This window comes from Lonchura striata, chromosome 6, assembly GCF_046129695.1.
Source record: "Lonchura striata isolate bLonStr1 chromosome 6, bLonStr1.mat, whole genome shotgun sequence".
Taxonomy (NCBI): Eukaryota; Metazoa; Chordata; class Aves; order Passeriformes; family Estrildidae; genus Lonchura; species Lonchura striata.
Genome location: NC_134608.1, coordinates 25,160,491 through 25,181,209, shown reverse-complemented (window position 1 = coordinate 25,181,209; position 20,719 = coordinate 25,160,491). Strand labels below are relative to the sequence as shown.

Below are 20,719 nucleotides of genomic sequence, written 5' to 3'. Positions count from 1 at the left end.
AGAGGGAACAAAGATCAAAATGGCAAAGTACTTGTTTCCTGTATCCTCTCTCTTGTAACTGGGCATGGATGCCCTGAATTTGGGATTTACAAAGAGAAGGTCAAACAACTGTACTTCTCAGGATTACATAATGTATTTTAAATTACATTCAACAGTGAAAACTGCTGCAAACACTTCCTATCTTTTTTCTCACCAAAATCCATCAAACCAGAATGTTCTGAATGATGTTACTTTTTAATTCAGTATTTATTGAGAATATGTAACCTCTTGGGCATGGAAGTAAAGTATAATTAATTAATCTCCCTTTATGTTGGATATTCACAAGCTGCAAAACCTAATGTTTAATAAACAAATTTCTCAGTTTCAGATGTCTTAATTAGTTTAACTGGAAAAATAAAGGCAAATTTGTGATGTGTACTGACTGCCATTATAGATCTTCAGTTTCTGACGATGGATGCATTTGGCAACTGTGAAAAAAAACAGGTAGTGCGTATTTGCCTTTTTTTTCCCCAAAAAGATTTGGGTACAGCATGTAAGAGATGCTTGGGATTCTGGCAGGTCTATTCCTTTAGGAAGCACTACATCTGAACTGCAAATAGGGAAACATTTCATCCAGTTAATAGCTGGCAAAATCAACATAACATTTACACAGTTCTAAAACTCATATCTGCGCAAGTATTTTAATAAATTAATGCCCTGAGAATTAATACAAGCAAATTAGAGATTATATTTTTATCATCTATAGCTTCTTAAGATTTAAAATTTACAAATACAAAATTATTCAGCGATGTTGAATTACATGTCCAGATACTGGCAGCATGCAAGGAAATTAAGTTATAGTGCCATCTGCTGAAACAGAAGAAGGAACTGGAAGCAGATTTTATACAAAACAAAGAGAAAATAAGCTGGGTGTTTGAAGAACCATTTATCAGCACATGACTGACTAGCACCTAGACAATGCAGAGGGTGGCCCATCTTTATCAGGATATTTATACCAAGTATTTAGCACTTGTCACTGCAGAGATAAATAAGGTAATACTTTTCTCAGGTTCCCAGGAGCAGAGACACACAAGCTTTCCAGATACCTGAAGTCCCATTCTATAAAGGTTAAATGCCCCCTATTAAATTCTGCTGAGAAACCTGAGGACATAAGGACCTGCTAGCATATGTTATTACTATTACTGTTGTGTGGCAAACCCTAAAGATCTCGAACTGACCATGGCTGTTTTGTGCCTCTGTATGTGAATTTACTCCCTTAGGAGCCTAAGGGACATATGGAAAAGAGAGGTGACACAGTCGTATGAAAAGGGGAACAATTAATTTAAATTTGGAAGATCTATTCTCAGACCTAATGCAGCCTTGCCCTGAAACTTTTCACCTGAATTAAAATCATAAATCTGTCATTGTTTCTTTTATAAAATTTGAACTCTACACTGAGTCTTCTCTCAGAATGCAGTGCTGTTGATGTAAAAATGACACAGAAAAATTAGAAGTATCAAGAGAAGTATACTGAAAAGTAGACTGTAAGATGCAACCTGTTGTGTTGAAATTAAATACAATAATCTTGGAACATTTTTGCCACACAGAAAATCAGATTTTGATGATGGTTTCCCCAGGAATAAAAAAGGAAAAAACCCAACCCATTTTGAAATGATGAAAATTTAAAATTAATTTTGCAACTTAATTTATTCCTAGATGTACATCTCCTCAATCAGGAATAACTGAACATTCAATACATTAAAACCTTAAAATGAGTATCTAAACCATGCTCTTTGTTTCTGGAGGGCAAATGAAAATAAGTAATAATGCAAGCCATCACAGCTTTAACACAAATTCTACAAATTAAGTCATATCTTTACACATTAAGGCAGTCCAGCTCACTGCTTTGTGGACCTGTCTTCCTGAGAGAATACATCGCTGCTTTCCATACAATGGTACTGCCTCTGACTTGGGCAATGTCATTTAAATACGTACATGATCATTGGGCAATTTACAAGAAGTATGTTATACTATTTATTTTTCTCAGTCCTGAAATTACCTCTTTTGTGGAACGGCTGAAGGTCTTCCATCACTACTAATTTGTATCTATAGCATGAATGAAGGATTCCAGACTTTCCTTAAGATGTGCTGCTAACTTTTTAATTCAACTTTGGCTGAACAGTTTTAAGCAACTATAATTATGTAGTAGAAGTAAAAAGTAATGACTGAAGGGGGGATTTAATTCTCCTTATCCTTTTAGCTGTCTAAAGAATGATGACCTGTACAGACTGATTAATCTCAAATCTCAATGGGATGAATCACTCTCTAAAAACACTTTTTCTTTCATTATGTTTAGAGGGAGCCTAAGAGTGCTCCTCTTAGCTTAGTTTCCTGTATTTTACCTTGGTTTAAGCAAGTCTCATTCCTTCCTAATTTTAGACTTCAGCTATATAGACATAGGAGAGCCCATCTCTAGATTATTCCCCACAAAACACAAACTGTGTTAATCTAGATGCACTCTGTACAAAGGATTTTTTTAAAGTGCGTATTTTGTGTCCTTTCAGTAAAATGGCAAACAGCAAACCCTTATATGAAAAGCATTTTATATTTCTACCTTTTAAACAAAAGCTAAGACTAGACATCAGGCAGGGAAGATTTTTTCATTGGAAATTGAAAAATATTAGAAAAAAAATTATCAAATTATCAAGCTAAGCAAAAGAGTTTTAAATATGTTTGGAGAAATATGCATAATGGGGTAAAAATCAATCAAATCAATAACTGATAGACCACTGTACATGTAAGGTTACTAGAACCTTCCAATCACAACTACCTCCAACAGATCTGTGATCTATGAAGAACCGCTTTCAAAATGTTTTTGTCTATAATAGCAAAAAAAACCAAACTTCTCTGTCATATATGTTTATGGTCCTGAAATTAAACAAAAAAGTTCAGAAGTACGTTAGCCGGTTGTGGCACTATGAAGTCCAGGTTGGCTTAGGAACATCTAAGCTGGCTAGTTAGGTGCAGTTAATTAGAACAGTGGGTTTGTGTGGCACAGTTTTGGTAGCGTGGGGCTTTTCTCTGAAAAGCTGCTAGAAGTTCCCCCTGTGTCTGATGAAGACAATGTCAGCCAGCTCCAAGCTGGACCTGCTGCTCACCAAGAACTGTAGTTTGTGGGAAGGACTTGTAGAAGTCTCCTGTGTGAGGGCCCCCATGCTGGAGCAGGGGAAGAGCATGAGGAGTACTTCCCCTGTGGAGGAAGGGGCAGCAGAGACAATGTGGTGAATTGACTGCAGTCCTGCAATCCCCATCCCCCTGCACCACTAGGTTGCAAGGAGGAGGTAGAGATTTACAATGAAGTCAAGGCCAGAAAGGAGGCAGGGGTAGGGGTATGATGTTTTGAAGACTTGGTCTTATTTCTTATTATTCTATCCTGGTTTGCTTGGTAATAAATTCAATTAATTTCCCTAAGTCAAATCTATTTTGCCCATGACAGTGATTGGTGAGTGATTTCCTCCTGTCTTTATCTCAACTCATGAGCCTTTCCTTATATTTTCTCTCCCCTGCATAGATGAGGAGGAGAATAATGGAACAGCACTGGTGGGCAGCTGGCATCCAGCCAGGATCAAACCACCACCATCACCATTTGTATGCCTCTACTGTAGCTAGAGCAGGTTGTTGCCAACACTAACGAGAGGAACTTCACACAGACAAGCCCAGGGATTCTTTAGATGTATGAAAGCATCACAGACCTGGTGCCTGCAAGTTCTGATGTTGCAATGAAAGCTTCCTACTAATCTCCTTACTGAGAGCTGCTAAAATTTCATTCTGGTTTAAATGTAACAGTTTAATATACTTAATACTTAATTTTAAAGTTATTCTTTGTATATCTCATACTAAAATCTACCACTTTACCAGCTACAGAAAGCAGAACAAAGATACAGATAATCCTAAGTTAAGAGCTTCCTTGTGAGTGACAGAACTTGTAAAGTTACTGAAAAAGAGAAGCCAATAATCATCTTCTCCCTCAACATACGCCTGTTCCCAGAGGATTTAAGAAATTTTTGTTCTGTTGTTTATTGCATGGCTGGCTCCACACCTCTCGGTAGATCCTGTCTCCACTACACAGCTGTGTCACTCTAAATCCTGTATCTTCTTGGTCTCATACCACATTATACTGTATCCACAAAACTTGTGATGGTTCTGATCTCGAACAATAGAGACAAAACAGGGTAAATCAATCACATCAATTAAAGCATCCTGTCTTAAGAATTCTGTCACTTCAGCACTTTCAGCTTTGCTTGTGACCTAAGGAGTCTCACAATTCCTCCCCTGTTTTTGTAGAACTTCCCTGAATTCTCTGTAACTTCTGCCCTGCTCATTTCCATTCCTTCAAAAAAATACTTTGACAGCTATTTCACTCTACTAAAAGATGCTGACCCATTGGCATACTGCTCTGCTGCCAGCTTGTACTAATTGACCCTCTGTCTTGACAGAGACCCAGACTGGTTGTTATCCACTAGTTTTACTCCTCTCACTCCTCCAACAATGCCAGGGAGAACAGATGCTGTGCTACCGGTTAAGCACTGCCAATTTTATTTTCTGCCTGGCAATGGGGACTAGAAGTGCAAGGTTGCAGAACCAGGGTTGCATTATAGTGCTGTAGTCTGCCAATTAAATTTCACAGTCTAGCTTACAATTCCAGAGCCCTGAAACTTAATTTATCTGAAGAGATAAAAGGAACATCTAAAATTACTTTTATTAAGAAATTTAACAAGAAATCATAAAAGAAAAGATCACGGTTGGAAATGTGAAATGAAGACATTGATGCTAAGGCTTTGTGCAACTGTATTCATTTAAAGAGAAATCTATTCAGGGTTGTCTTTTCAGATTGTCAGATTAAAAAAGCCACACAGCATTTGCTTCTAACCCATAATTACAGATTATTATGGAATACAAAAGATGCCAGGCATAAAAAGCTACTACAATTCACTACACTGTAATAGAACATGCAGTGGAAGTAAATTTTGGCAAATGCTTTAAATATTAGCTTTACATAATATGTATAGGTGAGACTGTAATTAGGACAGAATGAATCCTTCGAAGCCTCTTTCATTCTGACCCTGCAGATGATTACTTTTTGCTAATAAGGCCACAGCCATTTGACGAAAAGCCAACTATAGTACCTTGCTTCATTCTTCAGTAAATTTAATAATTACAGCTTCTCCTGCCAGTAGTTCTCAGATCAGACTTGTTCAATCCAATACTGAGCTTATTAGGAGACAGCTCTATGTTTAGAATTCTTTGGCCAAAAAAGTACTTGAGGATGATGAAGCATGCCTTAGACAAGGGCACAATGATTAGCCATTTTCTCTACATAAAAAACAGCACGTAGTCACTACAGACCACAAAATCACCTGCTGTTAGCACACAGCTGCTACAAAGAACTGCTGCATTTATCTGGTTCTTAATACCTTAAAAAAGCCTAAATGGAACAACTTAATACAGAGGCAGAATAGCACTACATAGAGTTGCTCGTACCTTAATCTCATATTTTTCAATTTTCTTCCCAATGTAGCCATTTGATATTTACTAGATACACTGAATAATATTTGATAGTCCTCTGTAGCTTAGATTCTTGATTCTTTATTTTTGAGTTAAGAAGAAAACATTAATTCCCATGTCTCTTGAGGTTCTAACCAGATAAGGGAAAATTTCTCTCTTTTTAAACAGATCTGTTGTTTTAAGCAGTGTAAAAACAGATCAACAATGAATTATGATAGCATAAAAAAATTCATGGAAAGCATTCAATACTACAATGTCAAACAGGAACAAAAATCCAAAATTCTCCTAGAATAAGGAGCAAAATAAGGAAAATTTCAAATTACTTTACTGAAAGTAAAATGAAAAGCAACATTTATCCATGTTGCAGTACTTAACACTTCTGCTGATACACAGAGTACAGAAGAATCCATATCATATTGATCTTGGTGTTGTTCAGACCATACTTATTTCAGTTAATCAAATGGTAATTGCTCAAAATTACATTTGCTCATTCCATACTAATGGTTCTTACCTAGTGTCTACATATAGCTGAAAACCTGTGCTGTAGGCCAACACTTCAACACTGAAAACCTAGACAAAATTTTTTTGAAAGAAAATATATTTAGGCAATTAGACAAACCTTCAGTAACTGGCTGAAGTTTAGAAGACCTCTCTGAGTCTGGAGAATGCAGTGGTTCTGGTTCCTTTAAGCTCTCTAAATGCATAAAAGGATCATAATCCATACATGCCAGATCAGAAAGGCTTAGAGGAAAATATTTTGGGTTGCTAAAACACTGAGACCCATAGACACATCCATGTAGAACCTAGAAGAAAAGCAGAATTTCATTACAATAACTACAGAAATTTATAATTTATAGTTTTATAAGAAATTAAGTTTATTTTTATTTGTATTTTAAGAATCTATTTCTTAGAAGGCAGGCATGACAAAATGTTAGAAAATTTTAGATGCTTAATATTTACAGAAACAAACTCTGGTCTGCAAAGAAAATTATTATCACCCAAGTGGAATTTAACAATAATGAAAGAAAACCTACAAAAACTCATTAAGCTATCTTTATTTTTAGATCTCCTATCTTCGTTAATTACATATGCTAGGTCTAAGCTGCTAGAGGTTTTAATCCCCTTCCCTTGCAAAAAGGATAAAAACCCCTTTCTCCTGTGTTCCTAAAGACAGTAATTGTAACTTAGTGCTTTTTGCTTTGCTCATTAATAAATGAAATTGCTTGCTATATAAAAGTTACATCCTTTTGTATTAAATGTTAGTCTTCTACAATACAAGCATCTGCAATCTATATGACATACAAAAAAAAGAGCTTGGTTAACTATCCAAAATGTAAACCAAAATCTACTATTCCAAATATACCAAAGATCAAGCTGTTGCAGTGAAACATGCAAGAACTGAGCCAGCAATCTATATTTCAGGAGTAGAACGGAGGTCAGCTTACAGAAAACTTTTGCTTTCATTTCCATGGAAACTGTCACTACCTCCATACATAGAAACTTTTAATAAGTGAGCAAAGAAACATGTACCTTATATATACAATTAAGAATGGATCTTTCAGTCTTATCATTTTCTGCTCCTGTAGTATGAAGCGGCTGCAGCAAAGTCTTCAATGGCAAGGCCATTATCCAATCCAACAAGCACAGAAGTAAAGAAACCACCAACTGGAAAAAACACTTTCCATTACAAATCAATTAAGCCAGCACCTGCTACTTCATATTTATCTCTTTACTTTATTTCTCTGTTTTGCCTTCTTTTTTCAATTCAGTAATAGCAGGTCCCACTTGTTAACGACTGTAGCTTCAAAACTTAATGGCGTCAGTAAAAACTTTGGCTACGGAGGTATTTAGCAAAGGCCATCCATTCAACAGTTTCTCATCAGGGTAAAACTGTGAGCAGATACTATACTTAAGAGGATACCCACAGTTTCAAAATTGATTTGCAGGGTGTTGTTTTTAAAATGACAGATAACACAGGTCCAACTTAAGGCTGATGCACCATTTTGCACATAAATTTCACTGTAAAGTGAATCAAGGATTAGACAAAATGGAACTAATTCACCTGTATTTAGTGCTTTATAAATAACACAGAATGTACTTTATAACATATCATTCATGTTATGCAGCATTAGGTATCATCTGAAAGAAATCCAACTGCTTTCTGTAGTGTAGGTTACTCAGCAAAATGATCAAATCCCTCTTGGGATGTTTTGAAAGACTCTGGAACAGAATTAGATTAAGACACAAATCCACACCAAATCATCAATAACTTACAGAGAAAATAAATGTTTTTGATTTTTAAAACTCAGCTGTGGAAGAGAAGACAATATATCTGCAAGATTCTCTAAAATATTTCTCAAGGTAAATAGAAGTCTTTAAAAAATCCATTTACCTAATATACTAATTTCACATAACACATTCCAAGCTTGTCCCTCAAAAGTATAATAAACCTAATGATGAAGGGCACTGAGTCTTTTTATTTTTAACCAATTTTTCAGGAACCCATTAGGACTACATTTGTCAAAATGGATAAGATGTTTTTTTATTTGATATTTCATGTACAACGATTGACAGTAGCTCATGGGGAAACTTGGTCAATTATGGAAAGCATCCTCAAGGGAAAAGTGGGTAGCTTGGCCTATGAGCATAGACTACAACTGCCCCTGACTTCTTGCAGAGACAGAAGATGAAACAGAGCTCTGAAGACCAAAATGAACAACAGATGAACTCCAGCTCCTTGTGGGAATGGTAGCCTAGAATGATGGAGCTGTCAGCAATAAACTGCACCAAAGTGCCCAAATTTGAATGACCTAATAAGCCCCACAGTAAAGCTAATTCAGAAGAGACACAGCTTGAAGCAGAAAATACTAGAAATGAAAAATACTTACCCTCTTGTCCTGCTCATAAGAGGAAGCTTCTGTACTGGGTAACAGATGTGTAATAGTTGCTATCAGAATCTGGGGAAATATACCATATTTCTTTTAAAATAGAGCCTAAATATTTAAGTTTAAAATAATTTTTTAAGCAGGTAAATCTAACATGATAATAGATTCACGGTTAAATTCTATTACAATGATTTTGAGACAAGTTACAGTACTCCTTGACAATTTTTTTTAAATAAAAACATTTCTAATTGAGTTTTGTGGAATACATTGAAGGAGTATGTTCTGTTTGACTGATGTAGGTGCATTAAGGACAATGAAATTACACAGCTACCTCAAATATTCAGGCATAAAAAGAACATGACTCAACACACTTGTAGGACACGGGAAGAAATCAGGCGCTGGTTTGTGTATGGTGCTATCTGAGTTACATTATTTCTGAGAACAACTAGAATTTGTATACACCCTGTCTCTATTTGATCAAAAATATGTCTCCAGAGGAGCACAGAAATGCTTGCTGTATCTCTTAAGAAGCTTTCACATGAAAAGAACCTGGGAGCCCTCTGTATTTTCTCTATGGCTCAGACTCACAAAGGCCATAATCTACCTCCTTGTTATGGGAAGCATATTCAAAATATTATTTTTGCTTTATACTGGAAGTCTTTCATGGATATGCAAAACACAGTTGCAGATCCATATCTTAAGCAATCATTTTCTTCCTGAATTTAAATAAACATGCTTGAAGATATCAAATATTAATAAAAAAATTATACTTTACTGACAACATTCTCATGATGCTTTTTCTCTGAGAAAAAACAGGCATGATATAAACGCATTACATGTCAATACTTGAGTCAGGAAGTTATGTGTGCTGCAATTCCCTACTGCTAGTGTTAATTAAGATTATGTTTATACTAATTCAATGTTTTGCAAAACATAATTGTCAATATTCAGATGTTTAATTTTAGGGTAATACATTATAGTGTTTCATTTTAAATAACTGAAAATTTAAATTTTAAAAAAATTACTTACTTGAATAATTCTTAAAGGTGAATCAGCTTGATATAGTTGAAGTCTATGTACATAATGTATCAGCATGTTCAGCATACTGCAGGCAACCTGGGCTACTGTTTTATTTGGAAACTGGAAAAGAGAACACAGCACAGTAACAATGACAAAATTATTTCATGTAAGAATACATTAGGTAGTAGGGTGGTCACAAATTTCACTCGTAGTTTTATACATATAGTTCCTTAAGTATCTATTTACCAGAGAAACAGAATTAATTTTTAAAAAGCTCATAAGGACCTACTTTATATTCATAAACAAATGTTAGCAGCTAACACCAAAATTTTGGGACAGATATCCAGTGAGTTGCACACTAGGAAGGGGAGAACTATTTCCTAACTAACTTCAGACTGGTTAGTACAATTATCATGAAGCCAGAAAGAATTAATTAATTTCTTGTTATCTTGATTATTATTAATATTAATGAATTACTGCAAAGCCCCCCAAGGATCCAATTCTGAATTCAGAAGTCTTTGCTGAGAGTCAAGGCAGGTGAAGAGTCCCATGCCCAAAACACAGCCTGTGATACTAAACATGAGCTGAACAGTTCTATCTGCCAGCGACTGCTGTGCCCAGCGCATGTTGGAATGGAAATGAATTCACCTTGGCTTCTGTGCTTAACTCTGCTTTTCCTTTAAAGGCAGGAGAAGGTTGCTGCTCTGCAGCCTGTTTTCCACAGTTTCTGTGCTGGTCAAACCAGAAAGGAACACATTTGTACAACTAATTCCCAGTCTCAGGAGGGAATGCACACCCTGTTCTACACTCCTAAGTGGAAAAACAGAATTTAAAAGAAAGGGATGTGTTTCCCTAAATTATTGATGCACAAGACATGTAACTGAGTTTTTTTACCTTCACTGCACTTGCTTTAAAACATTAAGATGTTCAGCAAATGACAAGGACAAAGTAATTATTACAAGTGAAATCCTGCATTATTAAGACCATATTTTATTTGTTTCAATCTCACTATATTCAGCAGCGAAACTGTCACAGATATGTGCTGCAAAATGGCTCTCTACTTCTGAATTCAGAAAATGGCAATTATGCTGTAAAAACGCTTAGATGTACTTTCTTGGCTTCATAGGCTTTTTTCTTACTCAGACCACTTCTATTAACCCTTCAGGGAGAGATGCATCTCACAAAACTTAAAAAACCCAAACCTTTAAGAAAGCTGAAATGCCTGGGAAAAGAAGACTGAGTAGAAATAAAGATTTTAGAATAAAATTTTGGAATGGCAAAAATTTCTGAATGGCAAAAACTTAAACTGACAACACGCTGGAAGAAGACTCTGTTCTGCGTCAGTGCTTCTTTATCTGCTTATCAAAGCAGCGCTATCAATTTTTACATTTAAAGTCTTGCAAAGCAATGGTACAAGCATAAGGAAAAGTCTGGAGTAAAAAGTTGTAATTACCATTTTTTATTTGTTGTATCTATGTAAGCAAAAGGAAAGATTTTGAATGGCTCTTGCAAGTCATCCAGGGAGATGGAAAGCTGAGTACACAATGCGTAGTTAATTTTTGTTCTGACTTTCCCTATTTCTCAGTGGATGCAGTTTCCTGTTATCGTTGACTTTTAGCTCAAAACAGTAAACATCTCACATCTCCAAATCTTCACAAACTATATGACAAGACTAGCATTACTTTTATATCCCTCATGAGAATGACTCCTTCCATGCTGTGAAAGTACTCTGTAGGAGCACAGTAAGCAGGGTATAGATTCTAATGCTTGAGCTTGAGTGGTAACCAAAATAAAAAAACAAACAAACAAAACACCAAAACAAACAAACAAATAAACACAAAAACCTACAACAACAAAATAAAAACACAAAAAAAAAGAAAAACCAAACTGAAAGCATGACAATTTGATTACAGAACTTGAGATCAAATCCAGATTGCTCAAAACATCCTAACAAGCTTGCAGGAAAACTCCAAAATCACTGGAGATTTAAAATGGGGCGCACAAACTGGGGTAGCCCAATACAGAGCATCCTGATCACTGAAAGTAAGAAAAAAAAATACCTGAGAAGAAGACCTGGAGACTTTTCATTGTCACTGAATAATTTGCCATTCACTGCTTAAAAACAGAAAGCACTTCTTTCTTAAATTTTTAATGGTTCTTTTTCTAAAGAGGCTCTAAAATGAAGATTAATGAATAAATTTTTATTATTACTGGCTGGTTTACACAAATCAGTTAGCCTCTTTGGTTGAAGATATTTTTTTTTTCTTTAATAAAGGAACAAAAGTAAGCAGAGACATAAATTTCACATAAAGGACGAAGTGTATAAAGTAAGGAATATAAATAAATTTAAAATCTAACCTTGCACACAATTTTTTTTTATTCATGGGAAAAGCATCATGGAGGAAGTTTTGATCAAGAATATGGGGGTTGGCTGAAATAGATCAAATCCTTCATGTGCTTCAGAAAGCTGTCCTAGCATGGCCAATTTATCACATTTCAAAAGAATGCTGTTGTTAGGGTAGAGATAATTTCCTCTCAGCAGCTCTTGCAGTGCTGTGTTTTGGATTTGGAATAATAATGGTGTTGATAACACACTAATGTTTTGGTTTTGGTAAGTTCTGTTTATCAGAAGTCAAGGATTTCTTTTTTTTCCTCTTGTCTCAATCTGCGCCTGTGAGAAGATGAGCAAAAGAAACTGTGTGGGGACCTGGCTGGGATGGGTGACCCAAACTGACCAAAGGGATATTCCACACCATAGGACATCATGCCCAGTACATATACTGGGGGAGTTATCTGGAAAGGGGAAGTCTGGCTTGGGAAGAGGGTATCAGTCAGTGGGTGGTGAGAAAATGTATTGTGCATCACTTGGGTTTTCTTTCCTTTCTCTTATCATTACTATCATTTACCATTATTATGCTGTTTTACTTTGCTTTTGATTATTAAACTGTTGTCATCTCAACATACAAGTTTTGCCTTGATTCTCTTTGCCATTTCACTAAAGTGAGTAGGAAGAAAGGAGACTGAGTGAGTGGCTGCATGGAGCTTAACTTCCAGCTGGGCTTAAACTACGACAAACACTCAGGCACCTTTGAACACACAGTGGGTTCTGGAAGAACACTCTCCTGGACTCATGTAGCCTCACTGACTATGTGTCAGGTAATGAAACAATTCACCCCTTTCAAGTCAGTTATTTGGTTCTGACTTCTTTTACAAGAACCTTCAGAGGGGGCATGGAAACACCTGTATGATGCCATAAACATTACACCTGCCATTCTTTGTCTCTGGAAAATGTCCTGTGTTATAAAGCATAAGAATTCACCACATTTAGATATAGTAGCATAAATTATGGACATAATTTTTGAGAAATCACTTGATGAAGGGGAAAAATATGCCAGTGAACTGGCACTTTTCCTGTTTCCCAGCTCTCAGCAGTTTTCTTGTAAAGGTAGTCTTACTATAAGATTAATTTTTGTAAGGGTCCATTATTTCTGGATGTTAAATGAGGAATTTAAGCTTGTCCATTCTTGAAAATAACCTATTGTTTAGCATTCATTCAACTAAATCTGTACAACACAATTTTGTGATGTATCTGCAGCATTTTTGAGAGAAGCAGAATAAAATCACAGGTCTGGATGACTGGTTAGGATCCTTTGTGCTCAAGCTCCAGCAGAGGTTAATGTAGACAGAGCAGTATTGCCACACAGCTGGGAGAAGCACTAGCTATACCCAAAGCGAGCTGCTGAACTGCAGCTCTGAATATGCTTCTGGTATTTCAAAAACAAGCATGTAATTGCTTAAAAAAACATTTCTATTCAATGTCATTTGTTCAATTGAACTTATCAGTAACTCGGACTAGGCCTATAGCTCCCTACCCATTCATTTCTCCTGAAAATAAGAAAATAATCCATTCTGGGAGTTCAAACCTCTGACTACTTGGTAGCCAGGAGATTGCTAAGGTAACAAATTAGAGCTAATTTATTTCTCCCATGACAAATTAATGAACTTTTCATTTCGTTATTAAACTCAATTGTGAATGTATACCATTGCTCAGAACTGGAAAAAAAGACAATGTGCACTGGATGGCTTTGCCAAAAGCAAAGTAGAAATATAGAGATCTTTGTTTTCTCATTCAAATAGTAATTTATGTTTAATATAAATGAGATACAAATAATTGTTTTAATAAATACTTCAGAGAAAAAGAACATAAATCAGTATGAATTTCAGGATTAAAAATACTTAAAATATTGATAAAATTGTAGCAGCAAGACAAAAACATCATTTGCCTTATATCAAACTTGCACAGGAACTTGATGAAATGTAAAAGTTAAGCATTATTAAAAACCAAGGACAAAACCTTGGAAGAGGGTATTAGTGGAGCTGCAAAGAATGAATGTGATTTTGCAAAACAGGAAATTGCAATTTAGAGTCTAATACTAAAAGCCCTGCAGCTACCTTATAAAAGACTCAAATTCTGCTTCACAGGATGTGAGCAGCTGAGCTGCTAAGATAGTTTTTAGATTCCCATTGCTTAAAAGAAAATAATAATCCCCAACATCCAACAGAAGTCATATGTAACAGGTGTACACTCTAATTTTTACTAATCTGTATATACAGAAAGACTAGACTATTCATAGAATTTTAATGCAAACAAAAAATACATAGAAAGATTCTGAAGATAAACTGGAAAACATTTAAAAAGTTGAAGCTATTGCTCAAAAACATGCAAATTTGAAAACTGCTTAAAAACAAGATGTTTTTACTAATAAAATATTTTAATTATTCTATAAAATAAGAACAAATGCAAAAATATTTAAAATAGGAGGAAAACAAAAACACTCATCAAGGAAAAAAAGCCAAAAATATGCAGTTCCTGGAATGAGCATAGAAAAGGATTCTGCCCCAGCAAATTAAACATTCCTGGTGCTTCCATGCATATAGGGTAAGTACTCTGTATTTCTCATGAAATACCTAGCCAGGGCTAAGAGGCAACATTGCATAATTCAATGACTCAAACTCAGGAGTGAACATGCACAGAATGTTGTGAGAATACTGTGGTAGGTAAGAGTGGCTACTGATATATAATAAAATAAAGATCCTCTATCTTATCTTCCCAGCACATGATTCTCTCCAAACTTAAAGAAGAGTAAAGCACTTTTGACATTTCAGAGATTCACTCATTAAATTAAGTTCTCTCTTTTATAAGGATGGCAAATGAGACTGTGAAGTAAGGATGTTAAAATGTCATTATGACTTTGAAAATGAAAAGTATCTTTACACATAAAGGCAATATACATTGTAAAAATTTAACTTTCTCACCTTTAAAGAAACACATATCACATTTAATGCTTCCTTGATCTGAGGATGATGTGATTCATGGACTAGCTCCTCACAGATCCAAATACCAAGGCTGCAAAGAGCAACACATCTGTAAAACAATGTTGGAAGACAAGTTGCTGAGAAACATTCTACAGGAATGTGTAATTTTTATGATTCGTTAGGTTTTGCTAAAGACATATAACAACAAATATGTTTTTGATATTTCCAAAACAACTGCAAAAAATCCTTTCTAGTACTGTAGCTTATTTAAAAATGAGCAAGAAATCCAAAGTATACTGGTGAAGGCAGAGGAAAGGGCAGAGGAAGCACCCATCTGAGCAATTTAAAAATCTAAAAGACATCAAGAACTCCTGAATTTCTATGTGTGTTTTGATTAAAAATATGACCTGAAATCAACGTATGAGAACTTCTTATATTTTCTTAAGACAAAGCAAAAATTGGGGTGGGAGCTTCCTCCTTCCTAACACAAGAGGTTGCTCATATTTAGAGCTTCTTAGACACAGAGACCAGAGGGGAATGTTACTCTCTCATAGACATTCACATTGTTTTAGATGGACAGTAAACAAGGATGAATAGAGGAGGGGTAAATGAATCCTAGAGCCAGTATACATATTGTGATTAGTACATTAACTCTTGTTGTTTCTTCGTTTAAAATCTGGAAATAGAAAAGAAGTGTAAAGAGTATTTAGATATATGCGTTCAAATCAGCATATGGATGAAATTTGTCAGAAATGTTAGGAAGTTAGCTTAAGCAATCTCTGAGCCATTAGTTCTTTTCTTCAGGAACACAGTCTACAAATATTTTGGAAACAACTTCAGAATTCAAAATCCTGGATAATATTGGAGAGCAAGCCAAAACTGACAACAAGACAGCTGGTCATGTGACCTGCAATGCATTACATCTGGGAAAGAAAAACTGTAGGCTAGAATAGAAACAGAAGTGGCTATAAAACCTGTCCTGTAGGAAAAGGATTTTAAGGCTACATAGAATCATGAAAATGCTTGCAGACAGCAAAAATACATACAAGAATTAATTGTACATTATAGTGTAAAACCACCCTATTTGTATGTTTTAACTGAAAGAAAAATTGCAAAGTGGAGAGTGTTATGACTTTTAGAAAGCAGTTTTGTAATAAAAAAAATTAAATTCATGCGATCTCAGGATATTCCCTCTTTTTCCTGTGTTGAGAAACATTATCAACTCACATGAAGAACAGGTAAGTGGGCTGATGAAAAACTGCTCTTGGTTTTCCAAGAAACTGTTTAAAGGTTCAATAAGCTGATTTTTCCAGGTATGTAGATTTTCAGGTATGTACTTCTAGTATTTTTAAGTGACAATACATTAGTTGGACATATATTTTCACTCTATCCAAATATATAAGGCACACAAATGCACTCTTCCTTGGTAGCATTAGAGATTCCTCTTCCAATCCCATACACAGGACTGTGTAACTGAATGCTTCTGAAGATGGGTATGGAGGAATAAAATCCCAAGCAACTTAAGAAACAGAAAACTGGTAACAATCATCTCCACAGTTGTTTATTTGATGAAGATGCTTAGGTTTAAGCATCAGAGCAACCATTCCTAGTTTAATGCTTAGCTCAGTTTTTTCTGCTTCTTGTCTATACCATAACAAGGGCTCATGTACACTGAGTTGTTTCTGTTTTTCAAATTAAGTAATGTGATCTAATAAAAAAAAAATCTACCCTTCCCTCATAAATAATATTGTCCTAATCAAAGTAAAGAATGCCTTTCTAGTCCAAAAAATCCCTGAGCTGAACACCAGACTTGGCTGGGAAAGCTTATTCTCTTACCCCATTTACACCCTTTCCCACCAGCCACTATCACAGAAAGAATACTGGACTAGACCAGACCAGTTTGTTCACTTAGCATCTCTACTACAAACAATTTCAAATTCACATCATAGACCACAGTTTTGACAGTGGTGAAGAAAACCATTAATAAAATGCAACAAACTTTTACTTTAAGCTCTCTAATGTATTCACCTCAAAATAATAAAAAAAGAATCTATTAATGTAGAAGCTCTTTTTGTATGGCCTACCGTGCAGGACCAGATGGCTCCTCTCTTGCTGAGCTTAACACAGTTTTAATTATGAGTTCCTAAAATGAAGAGGAAATAATCACTGATTTACATGTAACTCCATCGCAGAAAGCATCAAAATATTATTATAGTGCACACAGGCATATTGCTTAGCTGAGTCCCTACGTTGTGGTCAGATGAATTGTTTGCTTACCAGTGCTCCAAATATCTAGCCTGTCCAAGATACTCATTACCGTGCCACCCCAAGAATATCCTACACATTACTGTCCTAATTCTGCTGATGAGCCATGTATCCAATTCTTGTCAAAATATTTCCATAAAATATCAAGGGTAAAAAAAGAAATAGTAAAGGACTCCCTGAAGCTATCTTGAGTAGTGCTAAAGGGTATGACAGAAAGAATCTTTTACTTTAAGGTTTAAACAAGCATTTCAAAAAAATTAATTGATTTTAAAAATATTTTCAACTAGTAGCAGACCGAGTGCCTACAGTGCCTTAAGAATGCTGTCAAGAAGACCTGTGACTCAACTACAGTGAAATGTCCCTAAAGCTGTTGGCTGCCCTTAATATAATTCACATAAACAGCCATTCTACAATCTAAATGAGAAAGAAGAAATTCAAAAATCAGTTTCCAAAGGAGAGCAAGGTATAAAGCAGCTCTCAAGTCATCATTTCTCCCTAAACTGAAACAGTTTGGAAAACTTAAAGGAGCCTTTCTTAGACACACAAACTGAGTTCTGTGCAGTTTCAGTACATTGTCACACTACAGAACTGTGTCATGACATACAAGGTAAGGACTCCATTAATATTGGCCTTTTGAAGAAAAAACATACTGCTGTACAGAACACATTGCTGTACAAAAATATTTTAAAGCCTCTAAATAGAGGCAGATTTCATCAGTTGTGAAATAAATAAAATTGTCCAAATAAATTAAATAATGAATCTTAAACCTCTCAATCTTCTTGTCTCAGCTAATTAAATCTGTGATACCTGCAAATCTCCCTAATGAGAGGAGGCTTGAAAGGGTGAGATAATGTATAATTTCCTTCTACAAACATAAGAAAACACTTTATTATTAAATTATTAGCAATTATAATGTATCTTTAGAAGTATAAAGTTTGACAAGACTATATGGGATCTTATATTTGAAATTACTTTCAAAGAATGTTAAGATCTTAAAATCTTAATATTTTCTGCAAAAGCACAATATTAAACATGTCCTGGGTGATAGAATACTACCCAAATATTCTTAAAATTCCTACCTTAACATCTGTAAACTGAGACACAGCAATGTCAGGAATATTTGGGTGAAGAGCTGGTAGTTCACGATATAAATTGGGAAAACAGACTAGAGATCCTAAAAGAACCTGTGCTTCAACTCTTGGTGCCTGAAAAAAACAGGTGGGAAGAAATATATATTCTTACTGCAATCAGGAAGCTGTCATTTCTAGCTATCTTAAAAGAGAATGATGGTTAAAATTGTATACAGCTATTGCCTTTATTCTGGAAATTCTCTGCTCCTGCAAAGCTGAGTAAACAGAGACCTCAGCTCCTTGGATTGTTACTCATGAACACCCCTGCTCTCATTTTCCAAGACAGTAAAAAGGAGGCAGAGGAATTGTTAGGACTACAGACAAATGACAGAGCTGATAACTGGGTTCAGGTCTTAGGTTCAACTAATTGACCAGGATGTGGAGAACTACTAAATGGGATATGAGGCATTACTGAACAGGAAAAGCTACAGTATAAGAAGCTGACAAGAGACTTCAGATAGTACCTTGAGGGAGACTGGATTTCATAACTGGTTAGAGGGGGATTGATGGGAGAACAGTCAAAATTCACAGAGAGCTGGAGGAGATTATGGGGAATTCGAAAGAGTACAATATGCACAGCCAACAGCACCTAGGTAATCACATCAGTATTACTACATAAGGCTGAACTTGCCTGAGTAATAAAATTAGAAATGTGAAAAAAATCCAAACAGTGCAAACACTTGCACATTTGAGTTCTCAAGCCTGATCATAAAAGCTATTCCATAGCAAAGATATGGACGAGTAAGTACATTTTTTTAATGAAATCATAATCAAAACGGACATTTACTTTAAAACATCTTCAGGTGGTCACAATTTTTGTAACTCTAAAATAAGATTCTCTGCTTCAACAGTAATTTTGCATTCTTCGCATATTTTCTGGAGAGGCATGTGTAGTGCTCTAGAATAAATCATTAACATTATCTGTATTTGATAAACACTGCATTGAATTCTGGGATCAATTTGACACCCTAGTCAAGTAAAAATATACTCCTCAGTATTCTTTCAAATTCTTCCTCACTCATAAATGAGAATTAACTGATGAATACTTACATTGAGGAAAGAAGAAGCAGCCACTCTTCCTGCTGCTACAATGAAATCCATAATAAGCATGGTAGCACCAGGCAAACCAAGTGAAAAGAACTGAGGAGAGCAGTGCTTGATGATTGTATTGACAATATCCTCGCAGAAGGAAAAGGGAAAAAAGGAAGAGTATCAACACAAATCAAATGAAAAATGAAAGAAAAAAGGCAGGTATTTATAAAAGTTGGAAAGCAAAAATGTGAGAAAGAAAACTTATTGTGGCCAGTAGAACACTCATTAGTGAGAGAAGAGTAGCACAAAAAGAGAAATTCCTTAAGTATACTCATATTAATGTATGTAAACTTGGTATACTTTATAGATCATTTAAGCTTGGACAATAGTTCATATATTAATTTACAGTCAGCTTTTAACAGTTCTGTAACTGATTAACCATTCATTTGAATAGGTACAGAAGAGATACAGTAAGATAACCAGCTATTATACCTTAACAACTGCTTAATAATCTCCAGCAAGTACTGTCCAACTTTAAAAAAGGTTAGCCTCTTACATATACCCATATGGAACCAAAATTTGAAGGAAGATAATAAAATGTTTTGTAACATTTTTGGTATGTAGTTAATCAGCACAGCATATTATGTTCTTGTAGACTTACAAAAATCATTGTACGTGTTGAAATTTTTTCAAAAGTACTTGAAAAAAATATAAAATGCTTTAATGGTAAAAAAAACATCCCAAGTCTACAGGTAGACGCCCCTGCCTTTTCTCCTTTAATAATTCTCCTCAAGTAGCAATATCCAACTAAATGGCAGTATTCTCATAGGAGGATCTTCAATTCAGCAAGAAAAGCAGCATTAATGGTTGTTAGAGGACAGAAACTGGAGGTCTGTCCTATCCATAGTCATCTGTGGAATAATATTGGACTAATTCTATTCTTCCCAATTAATGAAAACTGGGTTGCTTGAACCTTTGATCTACCCATGCCTATAATTGTTCCTCAAAAATATTCACAAACCCCTCTTTTTTACACTTCTGCAAACCTTCAAAAAGTATTTAAGTCATACAATATTTTCAGACTTCTTAATATCAAAACCTATACAAAAGGTCTACTCCCACTGATCAGATACGCTCAGTACATCTCAGTTTGCTGGTTCCTATACTTGCTGTAGAAACAAAGTCCTCCAATGTAGTGAGCACAATTTACTAGCTAAACTGTTGCATCAGGGAGCAAGTAAGAAGAACAGTAGACTTTAGAGAGATCTGCTTCCTTCTCTTTCTTGCATACTTCAATCTGTAACATACAATCAATAAAAAATGAGAGAGTACCTTTTCTGCCCTAATATTTGCTTGAAATGGACTACAAAAAAAGCATTTTTGAATACAACCAAGAACATGAAGATCATTTATCAGTTTTCTTTTTAGAAAAAGTATCAGTAACAGCACTAATTTCAAAAACAAAGGTAAATTACTCAGATGAAAATACATTGAGTATTTTTATGAACAGAATTTTATTTTCAGTCA

General features: G+C 35.2%; 1 protein-coding gene across 10 annotated transcripts in view; it reads right to left on the bottom strand.

Moving 5' to 3' along the window:
- The window catches only part of RALGAPA1 (Ral GTPase activating protein catalytic subunit alpha 1), a 131,221-nt gene that overhangs the window by 51,655 nt on the left and 58,847 nt on the right, over positions 1-20,719 (bottom strand). For all 10 annotated transcript variants that reach the window (XR_002466544.3, XM_021542694.3, XM_021542697.3 and 7 more), the window contains 8 exons: positions 19,211-19,339; positions 18,110-18,235; positions 16,850-16,908; positions 14,766-14,874; positions 9,459-9,569; positions 8,433-8,501; positions 7,075-7,209; positions 6,164-6,347 (listed from right to left, as the gene is read on the bottom strand). Coding sequence is in view for 9 of the 10 variants with exons in the window: in XM_021542694.3 (XP_021398369.1) it covers positions 6,164-6,347; positions 7,075-7,209; positions 8,433-8,501; positions 9,459-9,569; positions 14,766-14,874; positions 16,850-16,908; positions 18,110-18,235; positions 19,211-19,339 (922 nt within the window). In the remaining variant the exon portion in view is untranslated. The remainder of the gene's footprint in view (positions 1-6,163; positions 6,348-7,074; positions 7,210-8,432; positions 8,502-9,458; positions 9,570-14,765; positions 14,875-16,849; positions 16,909-18,109; positions 18,236-19,210; positions 19,340-20,719) is intronic.